The 21,040-nt window shown below is 40.6% G+C and overlaps 2 protein-coding genes across 9 annotated transcripts in view; one reads left to right on the forward strand and one right to left on the reverse strand.

The window, feature by feature from the left end:
• Positions 1-21,040, reverse strand: part of sgms2a (sphingomyelin synthase 2a) — a 246,777-nt gene that overhangs the window by 39,377 nt on the left and 186,360 nt on the right. The window lies entirely within an intron of this gene.
• Positions 1-21,040, forward strand: part of papss1 (3'-phosphoadenosine 5'-phosphosulfate synthase 1) — a 43,090-nt gene that overhangs the window by 3,455 nt on the left and 18,595 nt on the right. The window contains exons 2-8 of the mRNA XM_061880308.1: positions 2,065-2,179; positions 2,282-2,517; positions 4,161-4,299; positions 12,493-12,611; positions 12,684-12,797; positions 12,863-12,974; positions 17,590-17,795. Coding sequence (XP_061736292.1) covers positions 2,065-2,179; positions 2,282-2,517; positions 4,161-4,299; positions 12,493-12,611; positions 12,684-12,797; positions 12,863-12,974; positions 17,590-17,795 — 1,041 coding nt within the window. The remainder of the gene's footprint in view (positions 1-2,064; positions 2,180-2,281; positions 2,518-4,160; positions 4,300-12,492; positions 12,612-12,683; positions 12,798-12,862; positions 12,975-17,589; positions 17,796-21,040) is intronic.

Below are 21,040 nucleotides of genomic sequence, written 5' to 3' on the forward strand. Positions count from 1 at the left end.
ACAAACAGATCTCTCCCTCCGCGTCATTTTATATGGCCCGTAAAAGCCTGGAAATAATGTTTCAATAAAATACCATATATTTTATTTCTCTACTTTCTTATTTTCTTACTAAAGTATTAGTTTTTTTTTTCCAGTTTGACAGGGGAAAAACATAGTGTCCAATATTGCAAGAAATGTTATGTTATCCAACTTGTTGGTCAAAATCCAAATAAATAGTTAAATATCTGCCTAACTTATGATTTTGAAGCAAGTTATCCATCAAATTGTACACTCCAAAAATGACCAATAGATTTTACTGTCAAATTTAGTTTAGTTTTTTTTACAGCATATCACTGTAATTTGGAAAAAAAAAAAACGACCAATGTTTGTTTTTTACAGTACGATTCTTTTGACTGATCTGTCAGTTTTTTAATTTTTTTAATGTAAAATCCACGGTTATAAATAAATAAATGGGTTGTACTTGTATAGCGCTTTTCTACCTTCAAGGTACTCAAAGCGCTTTGACACTACTTCCACATTTACCCATTCACACACACATTCACACACTGATGGAGGGAGCTGCCATGCAAGGCGCTAACCAGCACCCATCAGGAGCAAGGGTGAAGTGTCTTGCTCAGGACACAATGGATGTGACGAAGTTGGTACTGGTGGGGATTGAACCGGGGACCCTCGGGTTGCGCATGGCCACTCTCCCACTGCGCCACGCTGTCCCTAAGGTACCACATTTTATTATGGTAAAAAAACGGCATCTAAGTTGCCAAAATAGAATTAAACAGTGGTACTGTATTTCTATTTACAGTAATATGTTGTAAAAATTATAAAAAAAAGCATATAAATATTTCACAGTACAATATTTTACTGGCTTCCATTTTTTTTCCTGTAAAAAAACAGGTAAAATCAGCATTTTTTTTTTTTACTCTTTAAATTAGAAACAAAAAAGTAAAATATTTAAATTCATAGGCAAATTCGTTAATTATTTACTAGGGATGCACCAAAATGAAAATTTGTGGCCGAAGCCGAATAAAATTTAAACGCTTGGCCGAAGGCCGAATACCGAATAATGAATGCCGTTTTTCACAATTTTTTTAATATTGCATAAATAGCCTAGAATAAATATTTAAACATGTTTTTCAAATAAAGTAATTTTTTTATTGAATATTGACATTTTTTTAATATTCCAGTAGCCTTTGCTTTTCAAAAAAAGCACAAAGTTTTTCATTTATATTAGGCCTTCAAACAAAACATGCATTCCAAAACAAAATAAAGTGCATTAAAGTGGATAAAACCACAACAAATGAATTATTGTCCCTTTGGCAAAAGTCTGCTTAGCCACAGTAGATATGCTAATAATGTAAACAGAAGGCTCAAGTAAATCTCAATTAAGTGTGTGCTTGTAACCTCATACACTTATACAGGTAGCCTACACAACAGGCTAATAATGTAAACAGAGACCCCACTAAATCTCAATAAGTGTGTGCTTGTAACCTCATACACTTATACAGGTACACAACATATCCCAACGTCACCGCATCAAAAAATTGCGTCACACGCCACTATTCGGCCTTGTTTTTAACTCATTCCACCGAAGGCCGAATGTGGCTTTTTTTGCCATATTCGGCCGAATATATTCGGTTACCGATTAATCGGTGCATCCCTATTATTTACTGTTACAAGCGGCCCTTATGGCAGCCATAACTGAGCTGTGGCCCTCTAATGAAAAGAAGTTTGACACCCCTGGTCTGATGGGAAGGGCCAAAGTTAAGTCAGACAAAATGCAGTCTTTTAATAAAGTTAATGTTTCTCTCCGGCTTGGTAGCAAATGCGTGACGGACCGGTACCGGTCCCTGGGCTGGTGGTTGGGGACCCCTGCTGTATGGGTTTACTGGCCACACACCGGGTTAGAACCATCAAACAAATTCCTTTTGATTGAGCACTAAGTTGAGCAGCGCTAGCCAATGAGCTGAAACCTCTGCACTGTTTTATAGATTACTACATTACAATAGCATCAGATGTATTTATGTATTGTAGTTTCATTCAAATGAGTCCAGTTCCAAATCGTTACAGGGGATGCAACGTGCCACCAATGTCACATATCAAGCCCACCACGTCAGCAGGAACAAGCGTGGGCAGGTGGTGGGCACCAGAGGCGGCTTCCGAGGATGCACTGTTTGGCTCACTGGTAAGTTCAGTGAGGTTGTTTCTCTATCTTATCATTCAACGGGTAAATAATAAATACATCAAACTTTGATTGATTGAGTGAGATATTGTCCACTGTTTCAAGGTCTGTCTGGTGCTGGAAAGACCACCGTGAGCATGGCCCTTGAGGAATACCTGGTCTGCCACGGAATCCCCTGCTACACCTTGGATGGGGACAACATCCGCCAGGGCCTGAACAAGAACCTGGGCTTCAGCCCTGAGGACCGAGAAGAGAACATTCGCCGTATTGCCGAAGTAGCGAGGCTTTTTGCCGACGCCGGCCTTGTCTGCCTTGCCAGCTTCATCTCGCCCTACGGCAGGGTAAGTGAGAACACAGTGCACCCGGAAAGTATTCACAGCACTTCACTTTATTCACATTTTGTTAGGTACAGCTCTGTCCCAAAATTTAATACATTAATTTTTGTCTTCAAAAATCTACAGACGGAATAAGGCTGTAACAACAACATGTGTAAAAAGTGAAGCGCTCTGTAAGCATTCCGGATGCATTTTGGATGCAGGAGTCAATGAATTGATTGGCACAGTGAGCCTCCTTTCAAAGAACATAGTATTTATTAAAAATCTATTTTGTCTTTAAACCTAACTTAAAGGCCTACTGAAATGAGATTTTCTTATTTAAACGGGGATAGCAGGTCCATTCTATGTGTCATACTTGATCATTTCGCGATATTGCCATATTTTTGCCGAAAGGATTTAGTAGAGAACATCGACAATAAAGTTTGCAACTTTTGGTTGGTAATAAAAAAGCCTTGCCTTTACCGGAAGTAGCAGACGATGCGCGCGTGACGTCACGGGTTGTAGGGCTCCTCACATCCTCACATTGTTTACAATCATGGCCACCAGCAGCTAGAGCGATTGGGACCGAGAACGCGACAATTTCCCCATTAATTTGAGCGAGGATGAAAGATTCGTGGATGAGGATAGTGAGAGTGAAGAAGTAGAAAAAAAGAAAAAAAAAAGCAAGGGCAGTGAGAGCGATTCAGATGTTATTACACACATTTAATAGGATAACTCTGGAAAATCCCTTATCTGCTTATTGGGTTACTAGTGTTTTAGTGAGATTATATGGTACCTGAAAGTCGGAGGGGTGTGGCCACGGGTGTGGTGACCGCCAGTGTCTTTGAGTGAAGCCACGCAGCTGCAGGATATCGCAAGTTCCCGCTCATAACTACGGTAAGAGCCGACTTTTTACCACAATTTTCTCACCGAAACCTGCTGGTTGACATGTGGTCGGGAACCATGTTCGCTTGACCGCTCTGTTCCATAGTAAAGCTTCACCTTCGGGAATTTTAAACAAGGAAACACCGGCTGTGTTTGTGTGGCTAAAGGCTAAAAGCTTCCCACCTCCATCTTTCTACTTTGACTTCTCCATTATTAATTGAACAAATTGCAAAAGATTCAGCAACACAGATGTCCAGAATACTGTGTAATTATGTGATTAAAGCAGACTACTTATAGCTTGGATCTGGCTGGAAAATAATGTCCGCTACAACCCGAGACGTCAAACACACTCGTCATCATACCGCGACGTTTTCAACAGGACACTTGGCGGGAAATTTAAAATTGCAATTTAGTAAACTAAAGCGGCCGTATTGTCATGTGTTGCAATGTTAATATTTCATCATTGATATATAAACTATCAGACTGCGTGGTCGCTAGTAGTGGCTTTCAGTAGGACTTTAAGATTGCTCAGCAGCTTTAGAAACAATATTTTTCTTCTTTTTTTTTCTCAAGCTGCTGCACTTTGCCTGGAGTCTTCTGGTGTGGCCTGCCTCACACTTGAAAAAACTGCTGCATTTTTTTTGTGTTCCCGCAACACTTTGATTAGTAGTTGATTCAGGTTTAACTGGTTTAAGTGACTTCAGTGCATTTGCATATTTTTGAAGTACACCAAAAAACAAAACTGTCAATCTTTTTTGCTGATTTGTCACCACCTTGCCTCGCAGGATCGTCAGAATGCCAGAAAGATTCACGAGGCCGCAGGGCTGCCTTTCTTTGAGGTGTTTGTAGACGCCCCGCTGGACGTGTGCGAGCAAAGGGACGTGAAGGGTCTCTACAAAAGAGCCAGAGCGGGCGAAATAAGAGGTAGACTGTGTTTGTGTTTTAAAATCATGACTTTGTTTGTAAAATATATTTATCATCGGGCTTCACGGTGGCAGAGGGGTTAGTGCATCTGCCTCACAATACAAAGGTCCTGAGTAGTCAGGGTTCAATCCCGGGCTCGGGATCTCTCCGTGTGGAGTTTGCATGTTCTCCCCGTGACTGTGTGGGTTCCGTCCGGCTTCCTCCCACTTCGAAAGACATGCACCTGGGGATAGGCCCCTCCCACTTCCAAAGATGCACCTGGGGATAGGTTGATTGGCAACACTAAATGGTCCCTAGTGTGTGAATGTTGTCTGTCTATCTGTGTTGGCCCTGTGATGAGGTGGCGACTTGTCCAGGGTGTACACCGCCTTCCGCCCGATTGTAGCTGAGGTAAGCACCAGCGCCCCCCGTGACCCCAAAGGGAATAAGCGGTAGAAAATGGATGGATGGATGGATTTATCATAATAACATAACTATATTCTTTTATGTCAACTTTTTTTCCAGGTGACCTCGTCCTACTAACATAGCTTTATTCTTATAACATTTAAAACTTGCAATACCATTTTTCCCCCTCCTAAATATAACTTTGTTTTTAACTATGACTTCTCATGTAATGTAAATATTTTTGCAACATCACTTATGTTACAACTTTTAATCAAACTTTTTTCATGCAATCTTACAACTCTTTACTGGTAAAATTGCATATTTTTGTAAAATCACTTTAGTCTTGTAAAATTAACATTAACATTTGTCTATCCTAAAAATGTAACATAACTTTTTAATTTTTTTACATTCTGTTTTTTTTATTGTCTTAAGTGTGGCCTTAAGGCAGGGGTGCCCACACTTTTTCTGCAGGCGAGCTACTTTTCAATTGACCAACTCGAGGGGATCTACCTCATTTATATATATCATTTATATTTATTTATTTATGAAAGAGACATTTTTGTAAACAAGTTAAATGTGTTTAATGATAATACATGCATGTGTAACACATATAGATGTCTTTCTTTCACAAAGACAAGAATATAAGTTGGTGTATTACCTGATTCTGATGACTTGCATTGATTGGAATCAGACAGTAATGATGATAACGCCCACATTTTCAAATGGAGGAGAAAAAAAGTTGTCCTTTCTGTACAATACCACATGAAAGTGGTTGGTTTTTGGCATCTAATACATCCAGCTTCCATACACTTTACAAGAAAAACATTGGCGGCAAATTCCGTAGCTTGCTTGATTGACATTCACGGCACCCGAGGGTCTTGTGAGATGACGCTGGCTGCTGCCAGTTCATTATTATGAAAAAATGACAAAGAGGAAGCCGAGAAACACTTTTTATTTCAACAGACTTTCGCGCCGTCCCTTCCGTCAAAACTCTAAAGGCCGACTGCACATTTCCTATCTTCACAATAAAAGCCCTGCTTCATGCTGCCTGCGCTAACAAAATAAGAGTCTCGGAAAGCTGGCGTGCACAAGTGATGTGCACGCCAGCTTTCTGAGGGATCGCTTGTGCACGCCAGTCTTCCGAGACTCTGTATTTAGTTAGCGCAGGCAGCATGAAGCAGGGCTTTTATTGTGAAGATAGGAAATGTGCAGTCGGCCTTTAGAGTTTTGACGGAAGGTACGGCGCGAGAGTCTGTTGAAATAAAAAGTGTTTCTCACCTTCCTATCGGTCATATTTTCATAATAATGATCTTGCAGCAGCCAGCGTCATCTCACAAGACCCTCCGGTACCGTGAATGTCATTTAAGTGACGTCTTGGTGAAGATTGATGATCACTCATTTTTAGGTCTATTTTTTTTAAAAGCCTGGCTGGAAATCGACTGACACACCCCCCGCGGTCGACTGGTAGCTCGCGATCGACGTAATGGGCACCCCTGCCTTAAGGGATGGGTTGCAATCATGTAACCTAGAAGCACTTCCGGGTTTCAGGTGGAGGGCAAGCATCCCATCAGGCTACTGTTTATTTACATGCATCACATGGTAGGGGTGTAATGGTATGTGTATTTGTATTGAACCGTTTCGGTACGGGGGTTTCGGTTCGGTTCAGAAGTGTACTGAATGAGTCTCCACACGGACATATTAAGTAGCGTACCGCACGTTGTGTAAACAATGCACGCCGAGGCACAACACACGCTATGCTAGCAATGACTGGGCTACGATAGACTGACCATATGTCCTCTTTTCACCGGACATGTCCTCTTTTGCGGAGCTGTCCGGGCGGAGTTTCTTAAAGGCCTCAAATTTCTGGCATTTTAAGTTAGGGTTGCGTGTATTTTCAATGTACTGTGCAGGGTTATGGTGAAGGAGGTGGTGAGCCGGAAGGCAAAGTTCTCCATTTACCGGTCGATCTACGTTCCCATCCTCACCTATGGTCATGAGCTTTGGGTCATGACCGAAAGGATAAGATCACGGGTACAAGTGGCCGAAATGAGTTTTCCTCCACCGTGTGGTGGGTCTCTCCCTTAGAGATAGGGTGAGAAGCTCTGCCATCCGGGAGGAACTCGAAGTAAAGCCGCTGCTCCTTCACATCGAGAGGAGCCAGATGAGGTGGTTCGGGCATCTGGTCAGGATGCCACCCGAACGCCTCCCTAGGGAGGTTTTTAGGGCACGTCCAACCGGTAGGAGGCCACGGGGAAGACCCAGGACACGTTGGGAAGACTATGTCTCTCCCGGCTGGCCTGGGAACGCCTCGGGATCCCCCGGGAAGAGCTAGACGAAGTGGCTGGGGAGAGGGAATTCTGGGTTTCCCTGCTTAGGCTGTTGCCCCCGCGACCCGACCTTGGATAAGCGGAAGAAGATGGATGGATGTTCAGGGTTAAGAAAGGGTTAAAAACAAAAGAAATTGTGTGCGCAGCAACATTCGTGAGGGCGAGAGAGTTATGATAAACGCGCATGCGTGGCCAGGCTCTGCTTTTTATCTATAAATTTATCAGATTTTATTTTTTATTATCTAACAGCTAATGTTTTAAAGGCCATAACAAAAGTGAAATAAAAAAGCTTGAAGGTTAAATGAAATTTAGAAAAAGTTGCAATGTTGACAAATAAAACAAAGCTGTTTTTTTTTCTTTCAAACTGTCATTGCTCAAAACATAATATTGAATCAAAATCAATGTTATTATGAATTATTGACCTATCCAATGTTCCCATTACTTCACATCAAATATTCCACTAAGAAAAATATTTTTGATGGAAAATTTAGCAAATTTGGTAAATAAATAACCCAAAAATGTATATTTTGTTGTTTTCTTACTGTACCAAAAATGAACCGAACCGTGACCTCTAAACCGAGGTACGTACCGAACCGAAATTTTTGTGTACTGTTACACCCCTATCATATGGGCCAGATATGAAAAAATATTGATATTTATACACTCTTTAACACAAACAATTTTCTAAAGATTTAAACCATTCATGATCAGTGAAGACGTTCAAGTTGCTGCTTAACCGCACTCCTTTCAACACTCACAAGGATCAATTTAGTTTTTGCAATTAACTTCCCAGTACAACATTTTTGGCTGTCATCTACAATTCTTGTCGGCAGTTGTTTTAATGGTGTGAAGTTTGTATTTTGTCTCATTGTTTAGCAGATTTGACTGCTGTTCAGCAATGTTTTGTTCCCAACAATATTTAGTGATATCAGTATGCCGTTGCTATGGGATATGCCGCCTACGATATATTATTTAATCTAATTTTGTAATACTATTGAGGATATTTAATTTGTGCTAAAAACATCACTAAAGAAGCTATAGTGAGCATTGCTGTAAATTCTGTGTAAGTTTCGTAAAGAAAAGTGTTCATCTGGAAGTTCTGGAGGATAAAAGATTTTTCCGGACTATAAACCACTACTTTTCCCCCAAGCTTTCCCATACCCCGGCTTGATTATGGAATTGATTCAGAAAAAAAATCAAACAATGTACTAAAATGATCAACTTTTAGAAAGTGGTCAAACTCAAAGTGTTAAAGTGCAAGGAAGAAGAATCCCGATAAACATATTTGACCTTAGTAAAAAAGAGAACATCTCATAAAGGATGAATCAAGACATCAGTGACTTTTCTGTTCTGTTTGATCAGCTGTTTACTGCTTTGTTACAGGCAGAGTTTGGAAAACATTTAAGCTATGTGAATACACATTTACAAAATTGTTCTCTGTAAATATCTCATTTCACTATTTACAGATATATATCTGCAGCTTATTGTCCGGTGCGGTTAATGTACAGAAAAAACTTTTTTTTCTTGTAAAAGGTTGTGGGTGCGGCTTATATACCTTATAGCAGTGGTTCTCAAATGGGGGTACGCGTACCCCTGGGGGTACTTGAAGGTATGCCAAGGGGTACGTGAGATTTTTAAAAAAATATTCTAAAAATAGCAACAATTGTGAAGTGAAGTGAATTATATTTATATAGTGCTTTTCTCAAGTGACTCAAAGCGCTTTACATAGTGACACCCGATATTTAAGTTACATTTAAAGCAGTGTGGGTGGCACTGGGAGCAGGTGGGTGAAGTGTCTTGCCCAAGGACACAACGACAGTGACTAGGATGGCACAAGTGGGAATCGAACCTGCAACCCTCAAGTTGCTGGCATGGCCACTCTACCAACCGAGCTATGCCACCTTCAAAAATCCTTTATAAATATATTTATTGAATAATACTTCAACAAAATATGAATGTAAGTTCATAAAGTGTGAAAAGAAATGCAACAATGCAATATTCAGTGTTGACAGTTAGATTTTTTTGTGGACATGTTCCATAAATATTGATGTTAAAGATTTCTTTTTTTGTGAAGAAATGTTTAGAATGAAGTTGATGAATCCAGATGGATCTCTATTACAATCCCCAAAGAGGGCACTTTAAGTTGATGATTACTTCTATGTGGAGAAATCTTTATTTATAATTGAATCACTTGTTTGTTTTTCAACCACGTTTTAGTTATTTTTTATATCTTTTTTTTCCAAATAGTTCAAGAAAGACTACTACAAATGAGCAATATTTTGCACTGTTACACAATTTAATAAATCAGAAACTGATGACATAGTGCAGTATTTTACTTCTTTAGCTCTTTTTTTCAACCAAAAATGCTTTGCTCTGATTAGGTGTACTTGAATTAAAACAATGTTGACAGGGGGTACATCACTGACAAAAGATTGAGAACCACTGCCTTATAGTACAAAATGATGGGAAATTATAAACATTTTTTACAGTTGATTTAACGTTCTTACAGACATTGACGAAGTGGTCGCTTGCAAGGGACCTGGTTCCACTAGACGTGTGACAGGCTCAAGGAGGTAGAGCAGCAACCTTTCTCTGCTTTTACAACATTTTTTACTTTATGAAGGACTACTTTAGGAGCTCTGAAAAAAACCTTGAAAGCAAAAATATCTACTGGAAGTCTTTCCACAGGCAAGAACAGTGCATGTGTGGCATTTTCACTCTGCTTTCAAATGACTTTTAGCAAGAATTAAGTTGAGTGTATCGACAATCATGTACACACATGAAGCACATATTTGAATTATTTAAACATAATACAATTATTAAATTTTGGCTCAAATTAAGTATTTTTTTAACTAAAGAATAACATTTGTCTAATATAAAAAAAAAAAAACAAGCCAAAGTTCACATTTTGATTTAGTTTACTGTACATTGCAGTGTTTCCCTACAGACCGCCAACTAATTTGTGGCAGTGTCAAAATAACATCACATTATTTACATAATTGGTTTTGACACGTGATTATTTTAAAAAGTCTAAAAAATGTTACATGTATATTTGAAGAAACATCTGTATTATCAATTATTAGTATCAACTTATCTTTTTCTTGTTACATTATATCATTTTGCTGTGTTTTTTAATTGTTACTGCTTATTTTACTACTACAGTGTAACACAGACCTTGTACACCCCTGGTTTATTTACATTCATTTTTATGCCCTTCCAGAATGTTGGAATGTAGTTTGGCAGTCAGATAAACAGTCCTTGAAGTCTGAAATGCTCTGGAAGCATGTTAAATTGGCAATCTGCAAGGCAAGTTTATTTATAGAGCACAATTCGCACACATGGCAATTTAAAGTGCTGTACAGAAAATTACAAAGAGGCAAAATTAAAAGTAAAATCAGAAAAATCACCATTAAAACTATTAGAATTAAAAGGAAAATGTAAAGAGGTCAGATCAAATACTTTCAGTTGTCATATGCACAATTAAATAAAAGCGTTTTCAGTCTGAACCTGAACATTGCCAACGTTGAGGCCTGTCTCACATCTTTAGGAATAGGATTCCAGAATGTAGGTGCATAAAATGAAACACAGCCGTACCATGTTTTGTCCTGACTCTGGGCACCAGCAGGAGACCACTCCCTGTGGCTCCCAGAGACCGAGCTGTCAGAGATGTACTTTGGCACAAGACCATGAAGAGACAGACTTGTACACAAGCAGAGCTGTTTTAAAAGTCTATTCTCTGAGCAACAGTAAACCTGTGCAGTGACACGAGCACCTGGCTAACATGGTCATACATATTTCCTGGTTCTAATCAGGACTTGAGCAGCAGCAGTTTGGATGTACTGCAGTTGCTTTACAGCTCGTTTAGAAGTTTGGAATAAACTGAAAAAAAGTAATACGGCCATACAAAGTATGATTAAAGGCCTACTGAAATGAGATGTTCTTATTTAAACGGGGATAGCAGGTCCATTCTATGTGTCATACTTCATCATTTTGCGATATTGCCATATTTTTGCTGAAAGGATTTAGTAGAGAACATCCACGACAAACTTCGCAACTTTTGGTGCTGATAAAAAAGCCTTGCCTGTACCGGATGTAGCAGACGATGTGCGCGTGACGTCACGGGTTGTAGAGCTCCTCACATTGTTTATAATCATAGCCACCAGCAGCTAGAGCGATTCGGACCGAGAAAGCGACGATTTCCCCATTAATTTGAGCGAAGATGAAAGATTCGTGGATGAGGAAAGTTAGAGTGAATAATAAAGAAAAAAAGACAGGGCAGTGGGAGCGATTCAGATGTTATTAGACATATTTACTAGGATAATTCTGGAAAATCCCCTATCTGCTTATTGTGTTACTAGTGTTTTAGTGAGATTATAAAGTCACACCTGAAAGTCGGAGGGGTGTGGTGACCGCCAGTGTCTCTGATGGAAGCCATGGAGGAGCCAAGAAAGTCGCAGCTGCCTCTTTGACAGCTGCAGGAGGATGCAAGCTCCGCTCATGTCTCCGGTAAGAGCCGACTTATTACCACAATTTTCTCACCGAAACCTCCCGGTTGACATGTGGTAGAGAAAGATGTTCGCTTGACCGCTCTGTTCCATAGTAAAGCTTCATAACAAACAAAGAAACACCGGCTGTGTTTGTGTTGCCAAAGGCAGCTGCAATCCACCGCTTTCCACCAACAGCATTCTTCTTTGTAGTCTCCATTATTAATTGAACAAAAGATTCAGCAACACAGATGTCCAGAATACTGTGTAATTATGTGATTAAACCGGACGACTTTTAGCCGTGAGTGGTGCTGGGATAAAATGTCCGCTCCAACCAATAACGTCACAAGCACGCGTCAACATAAGCGTCATCATTCCGCGACGTTTTTAACAGGATACTTCGCGGGAAATTTAAAATTGCAATTTAGTAAACTAAAAAGGCCGTATTGTCATGTGTTGCAATGTTAATATTTCATCATTGATATATAAACTGTCCGACTGCGTGGTCGCTAGTAGTGGCTTTCAGTAGGCCTTTGATGCTAACATACAATGGACGACTCTTTGGGCCATCATTTTAAACATTTAAGAAATACTATTTTACCTTAACAAAATAGACATAAAACAACAATGCTATTCTACTGACAGGCACATAGCCACCAAACTCTGTGGAAACTAATATTGACCGCTAATTTTGTACTCTTAAGCCAGTCTGCTGCTTTGCATTGTGTGTTGGCTGTTGCTCAAATTTCGAACTCTAATTTTCTAACGAGATAGTCAATGTTTTGTGGAGCATGATTTGGAGTAGATGGCAGCACTTGTAAGGTGACAGGTTACCTTCCTGTATCGCAAAATCTGTAAAAACTAGTTTTTGATGTCCCATTGTTTTTTTACTTGTGTTGTACATCCCTATTCTTGTGGCGGATATCCACAAATGTACGAATGTATAGGAAACACCGGTTTCCACGTGCCATGAGGGTGACAAGAGGTTTCCTGTCCAGGTTTTACCGGCATCGACTCAGAGTACGAGAAACCCGAGGCACCCGAGCTCGTGCTCAAGACGGACTCGTGCAACGTGAACGAGTGCATCCAGCAAGTGGTGGACCTGCTTCAGGAGAAGGCATGTCAACTTTACCACCATTGTGCCTGAGAGGCTTCGGGAGGATCCTCACACCAGGTGTGGCTTTTACAGGACATCGTGCCCGTTGACGCCAGCTATGAGGTGAAAGAGTTGTACGTCCAGGAGAACAACCTGGACCTGGCCAAAGCAGACGCACAGATGCTGCCCGCTCTTCAGATTGGGAAGGTGCAGTTAATCGATTCATCCATCCTTCTACTCCAGGTAATTGATTGTGATGATGTGACCCTCAGGTGGACATGCAGTGGGTTCAGGTTCTAGCTGAAGGCTGGGCCACTCCACTCAGTGGCTTCATGAGGGAGCGAGAGTATCTTCAATGTCTCCACTTTGACTGCCTTCTAGACGGTAAGATTAGGTACTGTATATACTCTCTAGTGTAGGAAGAAAGAAAGTCTTGCTGTACACCCGTGTAGCCACCAGATGGAGTGGACAGCTCATAAAACGGTCAGCCAATATCCAAATTACACAAGTAGAAAGAGTGAGCACGAAAGTATTCAGACTCCTTAACATTTTGAACTCTTTGTTTCATTGGAGCCATTTGCTAAAATCAAAAACCTTCATTTTATTTGTCAATGTACACTAATGTAACACCCCAGCTTGACAGAACTGTAGGCATTTTTTGCAAATATATTAAAAAAGAAAACCTGAAATATCACATGGATATAAGTATTCAGCTCTTTGCTGAGGAGAAGCACCCTTTAGAGCTAGTCTTCTTGAGTTTTTCACACCTGGATGTGGGCATCCTCTGCCATTCTTCTTTGCAGATAAATGATAAATGGGTTGTACTTGTATAGCGCTTTTCTACCTTCAAGGTACTCAAAGCGCTTTGACACTACTTCCACATTCACCCATTCACACACACATTCACACACTGATGGAGGGAGCTGCCATGCAAGGCGCCAACCAGCACCCATCAGGAGCAAGGGTGAAGTGTCTTGCTCAGGACACAACGGACGTGACGAGGTTGGTTCTAGGTGGGATTTGAACCAGTGACCCTCGGATTGCGCACGGCCACTCTGGCACTGCGCCACGCCGTCCAATTCTGTGATTGTTGGTGGACAGACATTTTCAGGTCTCTCCAGAGATGCTCAATTGGGTTTAGGTCAGGTCAGGGCTATGGTTGGGCCTGTCAAGGATGGTCACAGAGTAGTTCCGAAGCCACTTCTTTATTTTGGCTGTGGGCTTAGGGTTTGATTGAGTGATTGATTGATTGATTGATTGATTGATTGAAACTAGGGCTGGGCGATATGGCCTTTTTTTAATATCGCGATATTTTTAGGCCTTATCGCGATATACGATATACATCTCGGTATTTTGCCTCAGCCTTGAATGAACACTTGATACATATAATCACAGCAGGATGATGATTCTATGTGTCTACATTGAAACATTCTTGTCATATATGCTCATTTTAAACGTTCATGCAGAGGGAAATCACAACTAAGTCAATTTACCAAAACTTTATTTATTAAAGTTATTAGCAGGTGACTTTTCAAATGATGCTACATAATAGCATTGATGCTACTTTTGGTAGCAACGCTTGTGCCCCACACTTGACAAATTAAAGTTGTCTATTCGACATATTCCCACCTAAAGCCGAACCACCGCCAGACGATGGACCCCCTGCTGTTTTCCTTGGGAATTATTCTTCCTTCATTTGTTACCAGATTCGCATCTTTTTTCACACCTTCGAACACTCTGCTAGCATCACGGCTAACGTTAGCCACGCTGCTACTTCTGTGCTGGGCAAAGGCCTATACGTATGTGACGTAAGACGTCGTGTGTAAGACCCAGCGCTTACAGTCTGTGAGAAGGAGACCCAAGAAGGAGTGGGAAGAGCCTGTAGTGTAATGCCCGCAGCTAAAAACAACTGCATGAGAACGTATACTCCAATATTACGATATAGTCATTTTCTATATCGCACAGAGACAAACCCGTGATATATCACGTATATCGATATATCGCCCCGCCCTAATTGAAACTTTTATTAGAAGATTGCACAGTACAGTACATATTCCGTACAATTGACCACTAAATGATAACACCCGAATACGTTTTTTAACTGGTTTAAGTCAATCATGTTAATCAAAGTCGGGGTCCACGTTAATCAATTCATGGTAAAATTGTCATTTTTTTTGGGTCATTGTCTTGTTGGAAGGTGTATTTTGTGCCTAGTCTGATGTCCTGAGAACTATGGAAGAGGTTTTCTTCCAGGATATCTCTTCTTCATCTTTCCTTCAATTGCAACCAGTCGTCCTGTCCCTGCAGCTGAAAAGCATGATGGTGCCACCAGCATCTTTCACTGTTGGGATTGTATTGGGCTGGTGATGAGCAGTGCCTGTATTTCCTCTACAAATACTGCTTAGAATGAACAGCAATAAGTTCAATCTTAGTCTCATCAGACCAGAGAATCTTATTTCTCACAGTGTGGGAGTATTTCATGTGTTTTTTTGGCAAACTCTGTGCGGGCTTTGGTATGTCTTGCACTGACGAGAGTGTTCTGTCGGGCCCAACTGGTGGACTGTTTCAGTATTAGTTGACTTTTGTTTGACTTTGTCATCTCTGGAGCTCAGCCACTGTGATCTATGGGTTCTTTTTATGAGTGTCACAGCAAAGGGTCTGAATACTTATGACCATGTGATAATTCAGTCTCTTTTTTTAGAGGTTTGCAGAAATTTCTACATTTGTTTTTTTCTGTCAAGATGGGGTGATGAGTGTACATTTATTATAGATCAAATTAGCTATTTGATTTGGCTGCAATGAAACAAAGAGCGAAACATTTAAAGGGGTCCGAATACTTTCCGTACCTGCTGTATACTATTTTCTTTGGCATAAGTAGCACTTCTGATTATTGATGGTTTTGAACATTGAGTGTGCCCTGATTCTAAAAGACCTGTCCCCACAACCTGCACAGTCAGTACATCGTGGCTGAAAAGTTGAATTCATGTTTTTTAAGAGCGATGGTCTTGCAAGAGTAAGGACAGTTTGTACTGAACTTTGTTTTAGCGAAACAAATGAGGATCACACTTTGTTTTGAGTGCAATTACAGCAACTTATCAAGCTTCACGAACATTCCCAGTGCAAAATACTGTTTTTTTTCTATTCCCAACTTGACTTTTTTTCCAATTCTTCAACTGCGTGTGTTGTCGCGCCAAACCTTTTTTTACGCACATATGCAGTTTTATTAAAAAATACATCAGTACCATTTTTTTTAAAGAATTAGCATAAACTTTATATCATTTTCAGATTTTGGCAAGCTTAGACAACAGCTGCCACTGGGGGAGGAAAAAATGACTAGAGCCAGAGATAAGAGTTCCGAGCTCAGAACAATTGTGCATGTGAATGATGTTCTCCAACACATGTATGGAAATGAGGGGTCTAAAAAAAGGGCTTAACAGCGCTTTTTTTTTTTACCTCGGTACCCAACTTTTTAACTACAGAGGCCACTTAAATATTAACAATGAATCAGTAATCTTAATCATGATTTGAATGGTATTCACCTACTTACGGTTTAACCGGATAAACATCTTCAAATGTTATGAAACCATGTTTATCACAGCAATTATTATCAATACTTATGTCAGACTGATTACAAAAATAAATGCTAATTACATTTGCTGCAGAAGAAAGAACTCAAAAACCTTTACCCAATGCAAAGATAAATAAATAATTCTTACTATCCATCCATCCATTTCCTGCCGCTTATTCCCTTTTGAGGTCATCCTAGCTCAGCTACAATCAGGCAGAAGGCGGGGGTTGTACACCCTGGACAAGTCGCCACCTCATCGCAGGGCCAACACAGATAGACGGACAACATTCACACTCACATTCACACACTAGGGACCATTTAGTGTTGCCAATCAACCTATCCCCAGGTGCATGTCTTTGGAAGTGGGAGGAAGCCGGAGTAAATAAATAAATAAATGGGTTGTACTTGTATAGCGCTTTTCTACCTTCAAGGTACTCAAAGCGCTTTGACACTACTTCCACATTCACCCATTCACACACACATTCACACACTGATGGAGGGAGCTGCCATGCAAGGCGCTAACCCGGAGGGAACCCACGCATTCGCGGGACGAACATGCAAACTCCCCACAGAAAGATCCCGAGCCCGGGATTGAACCCAGGACTACTCAGGACCTTCGTATTGTGAGGCGGACGCACTAAACCCTGTACCACCGTGAAGTCCTAATTCTTACTAAATTGGCCACGGATATACTGAGTTGTAATACACTTTTCCACCACTTGTGGCAGCAATGACGATTCCAAATAAACAAAGTCTGGAGCTAAATCTTTTTCTGCGCAAAAATCAAGACTAAAGTGGCGAAGCTGTATTTCATTTGCGCTTACATGTTATTATTATTATTATTATTATTATTATTTATTGTTAATTTAGTAAGAATTAACAATAAAAATAATATGAAATAAAATATGAATAAAATGTAAGCGCAAATGAAAATACAGCTTTGGCACTTTAGTCATGATTTTTGCGCTGAAGATTTAGTTTCAGACATTATTTGAGCTCGTCATTGCTGCCACAAGTGGTGGAAAAGTGTATTACAACTGAGTATAGCCGTGGCCCATACACACCACAGCTGAGAAACGTATATTTTTGCACGGCCCTATTGTTAAGAAACACTGGTGTAAAATCCTAGATCGACCGACTGTAAACGGAGACAACGTCGATCATAGCTATACAAAGTCTCCGCTAACTTTACTGCGAAAATAAACAAAGTCCAGTTTTAATTTGAAGCAGCTGCTTGGTTGACACATTGGGACCAGACAAGGGTCTACGCAAAGACTGTGCGCGGTCATCTGGGCCACCTCTGGATGCATCAGAAGCTTCGGAATCAACAGATCTGTTTCCTAAAAGCCTAACTAAACAAGCATTCTTGGTAGGAGTTGCACCTGCACCCAACCTTCAGGTGTTTCATATATCAATCTATGTCCTTCCTAGGTGGTGTCATCAACCTGTCGGTGCCAGTAGTGTTGCCGGTGGCTTTGGAAGATAGAGAGCGCTTGAACGGCGTAACAGCTATGGCGCTGGTCTACGAAGGCAAGCGAGTAGCCATCCTTCGCAACCCAGAGTTCTATGAGCACCGCAAGGAGGAGCGCTGTGCCCGCCAGTGGGGCACCACCTGCAAGAACCATCCTTACATTAAGGTCAGTACCTGGATGCTCATAATCTGAACCAAAGGAATTTAAAGTCATTTTCCATCCATACATTTTCTACCACTTGCCCTATATATATTGTAAATTGCGGGCTACAGATTGCCCCAGGATTTAAGACGCACACACTAAATTTCAGAAAAAAATACGTATTTTTACATATATTAGCCCCACCGGACTGTAAGCCGCAGATACACGTATACCAGGGATGTCCGATAACATAGGGCTGCCGATATTATCGGCCGATAAATGCTTTAAAATTTAATATCAGTAATTATTGGTAATGGTATCAGTTTCAAAAAGTAAAATGTATGACTTTTTAAAACGCCGCTGTCCACAGGGACGTAGAGAGAGGTACAGAGCGCCAATAAACCTTAAAAGCACTTCCTTTGCGTGCCGGCCCAGTTATACGATATCTACGGCTTTTCACACACACAAGTGAATGCAAGCATACTTGTTCAACAGCCATAAAGGTCACATAAATAACTTTAACACTGCGCCACACTGTAAACCCACACCAAACAAGAATGATAAACCCTTTTCGGGAGAACATCCGCACCGTAACACAACAGAACAAATACCCAGAACCCCTTGCAGCACTAACTCCTCCGGGACGCTTCAATATACACCCCCCCCCCCCCACCACCACCCACCCCAACCTCCTCATGCTCTCTCGAGGAGAGAATGTCCCAAATTCCAAGCTGCTGTTTTGAGGCATGATTAAAAAAAAAAAATAATAAATAAATAAATAATGCACTTTGTGAAAGTCAAAGTATGGTATTTCCCATAGTTGTGGTGGGTATGAAGATTATCTCAGGGAGAGCAAGTCCCAAATTCCAAGCTGCTGTTTTGAGGCATTTAAAAAAAAAAATGATGCACTTTGTGACTTCAATAATAAATAATAAATATAGCAGTGCCATGTTGCCATTTTGTTTTTCATAACTTGAGTTGATTTATTTTGGAAAACCTTGTTACATTGTTTAATGCATCCAGCGGGGCATCACAACAAAATTAGGCTCAATAATGTGTTAATTACATGACTGTATTTATCAGAATCGGTTATTAAGAGTTGGACAATATCGGAATATCAGATATCGTCAAAAAAGCCATTATCGGACATCTCTAACGTATACCGTTACAAAATAGTTTGTAAATGTTATTTACATACCGTAAGTGTTTCCAAACGGTGCCTGTCACAGTGCAGAAAAACGGCTGTTTAGACAAAACAGAAGTCATCATGAGCCCACGAGCTGCAGGCGTTAGCTCTCCAATCAGCTAAACAAACTCAATAACTCCACGCTGACGTTTTGGTGAATTTGCAAAACTGAAACAATATAAACGAATGCGATTATATGTCAACGAAATTAACAGACACTCAAACGTGTCAGCATATTCGCTAATGCTAACGACGCTAGGTTTGATTACATTATGATAGCATGTACAAATATGCATGAATACACTCCAACAGACATCACACATGGGACTGTTTAGTAAGTAGGAATTGTTTTAGTTTGATTGTAAAACTTACAAACAGTGCTGCGAGTGATTAAGAATCCTCTTCTGGTTTAAAGCAAAAACATAAAGTACATTTTCAACCGGCAGCACACGCAGTGAGCAAACTCGTTCAAAAGCTGGCGGCTTAGCACAAACAATAACACTCCGATTCAGTGTCTTTGCCGGCGTATATGAAGACTATTTCTTCAATACAAAACATTGCGGCCGTTTGCGGAAAAAAAAATCAGCAAATTAGCCGTACCGTTTTATAAACCGCAGGGTTCAAAGCATAGGGAAAAAGTAATTGCTTGTAGTGCGGAAAATAAGGTAGATATACAAAAGGATGGAACAAGACGGGTTTTATAGGCAGTGAAAAAGACTTCGGAGACAAAACGGTTTGCAATAAATATGTTTTTTTTTTAAATGAACAAAAGACATGTTTGTGTGGACTTGGCCTTGGCAACACAGGTGGTGCTGATCAATTAAACCAACACAACAGGATAACTCCCAGGCTGCACTTGGTTTAAAAGGGGCCCAGTTTAACACCTTCACTCACTCTTTGCATGAGCAAATGTGCTGTTAAACGACACCTTTTTTTAGCACCTAAAGACGTCATAAATCCAAACGCTTAAACAGTACAAACTGGTCTGGGGCTGCACCTCTCTGGATTCTAACACTGATAAAACACAGATCCACTGTGGAGTCTTCACTTAGCTCATGGAAAGACTGAACACAGGCGGGCGTGGTCGAGTTTTGATGCGGTTTGTGTCCAGTCTGCTTTGTAAGGTGTTATATTTTGGGTATACTCACACTACGATCCAAGCATGGCAAACTTGAAATAGGCGTGCGGTTGTCCTCGGAAGCCTCTTTAGCCACACCTGAGTGTGTGTGCAAAGCTTTGCTGTCATTAAAGTGTCACTCAGTAATAATTGTGTGCAACATATGCTCTTAACCCGCGTCTCTCAACACACCTCAAACTTTTCATCCCGAGCCATTTCTGTCAAGAACAAGCTGCTCCGTATTACATTGACTTGAATCCACTTTCCTGTTTACCTGTTGGCCAGTCAGACAGGAGCCCTCTTCCTCGGAAACCTCGGCGCGGCGCTTGTTTATTTGCCTAAGCCTTCTACGTGTTTAAACTCGCCCCGGGCCGTACGATGAATCAACAGAGCACGCGTGCACACTGCTTCATGCTAGCAGACGCCCCCCCTCTCCCCCCTCTCTCCAAAATAAACAGAGCCGTCGATCTCTGCACAGGATTAGGATGTTACTCGCCTTTCGTGACTCGTCCCAGACAAGTCATACATGGCCGGGTTAATTAGTGTGCGGGGGAAACAAAGTAACTAATGATAATGTCACCAGAGGTGGGTAGAGTAGCCAGAAATTGTACTCAAGTAAGAGTACTGTTACTTTAGAGATTTATTACTCAAGTAAAAGTAAGGAGTAGTCACCCAAGTATTTACTTGAGTAAAAGTAAAAAGTACGTTGTGAAAAAACTACTCAAGTACTGAGTAACTGATGAGTAACCTGATTACGGCAACAAATGCACAAAAACATAAAAATAGCAATGAGCAAATTCAGAGCCAAGAATTTCTCTCTTAAGCAACTAAAACAATATTATATATTAAATAATAGTACATTAAAATAAAATAAAATGGCACATTGAGCCACAATAACTTAACAGCACCATAGGCTCAGTAAGCAATCATTGATTTGATTGATTGATTAAAACTTGTATTAGTAGA

This window comes from Nerophis ophidion, linkage group LG20, assembly GCF_033978795.1.
Source record: "Nerophis ophidion isolate RoL-2023_Sa linkage group LG20, RoL_Noph_v1.0, whole genome shotgun sequence".
NCBI lineage: Eukaryota > Metazoa > Chordata > Actinopteri > Syngnathiformes > Syngnathidae > Nerophis > Nerophis ophidion.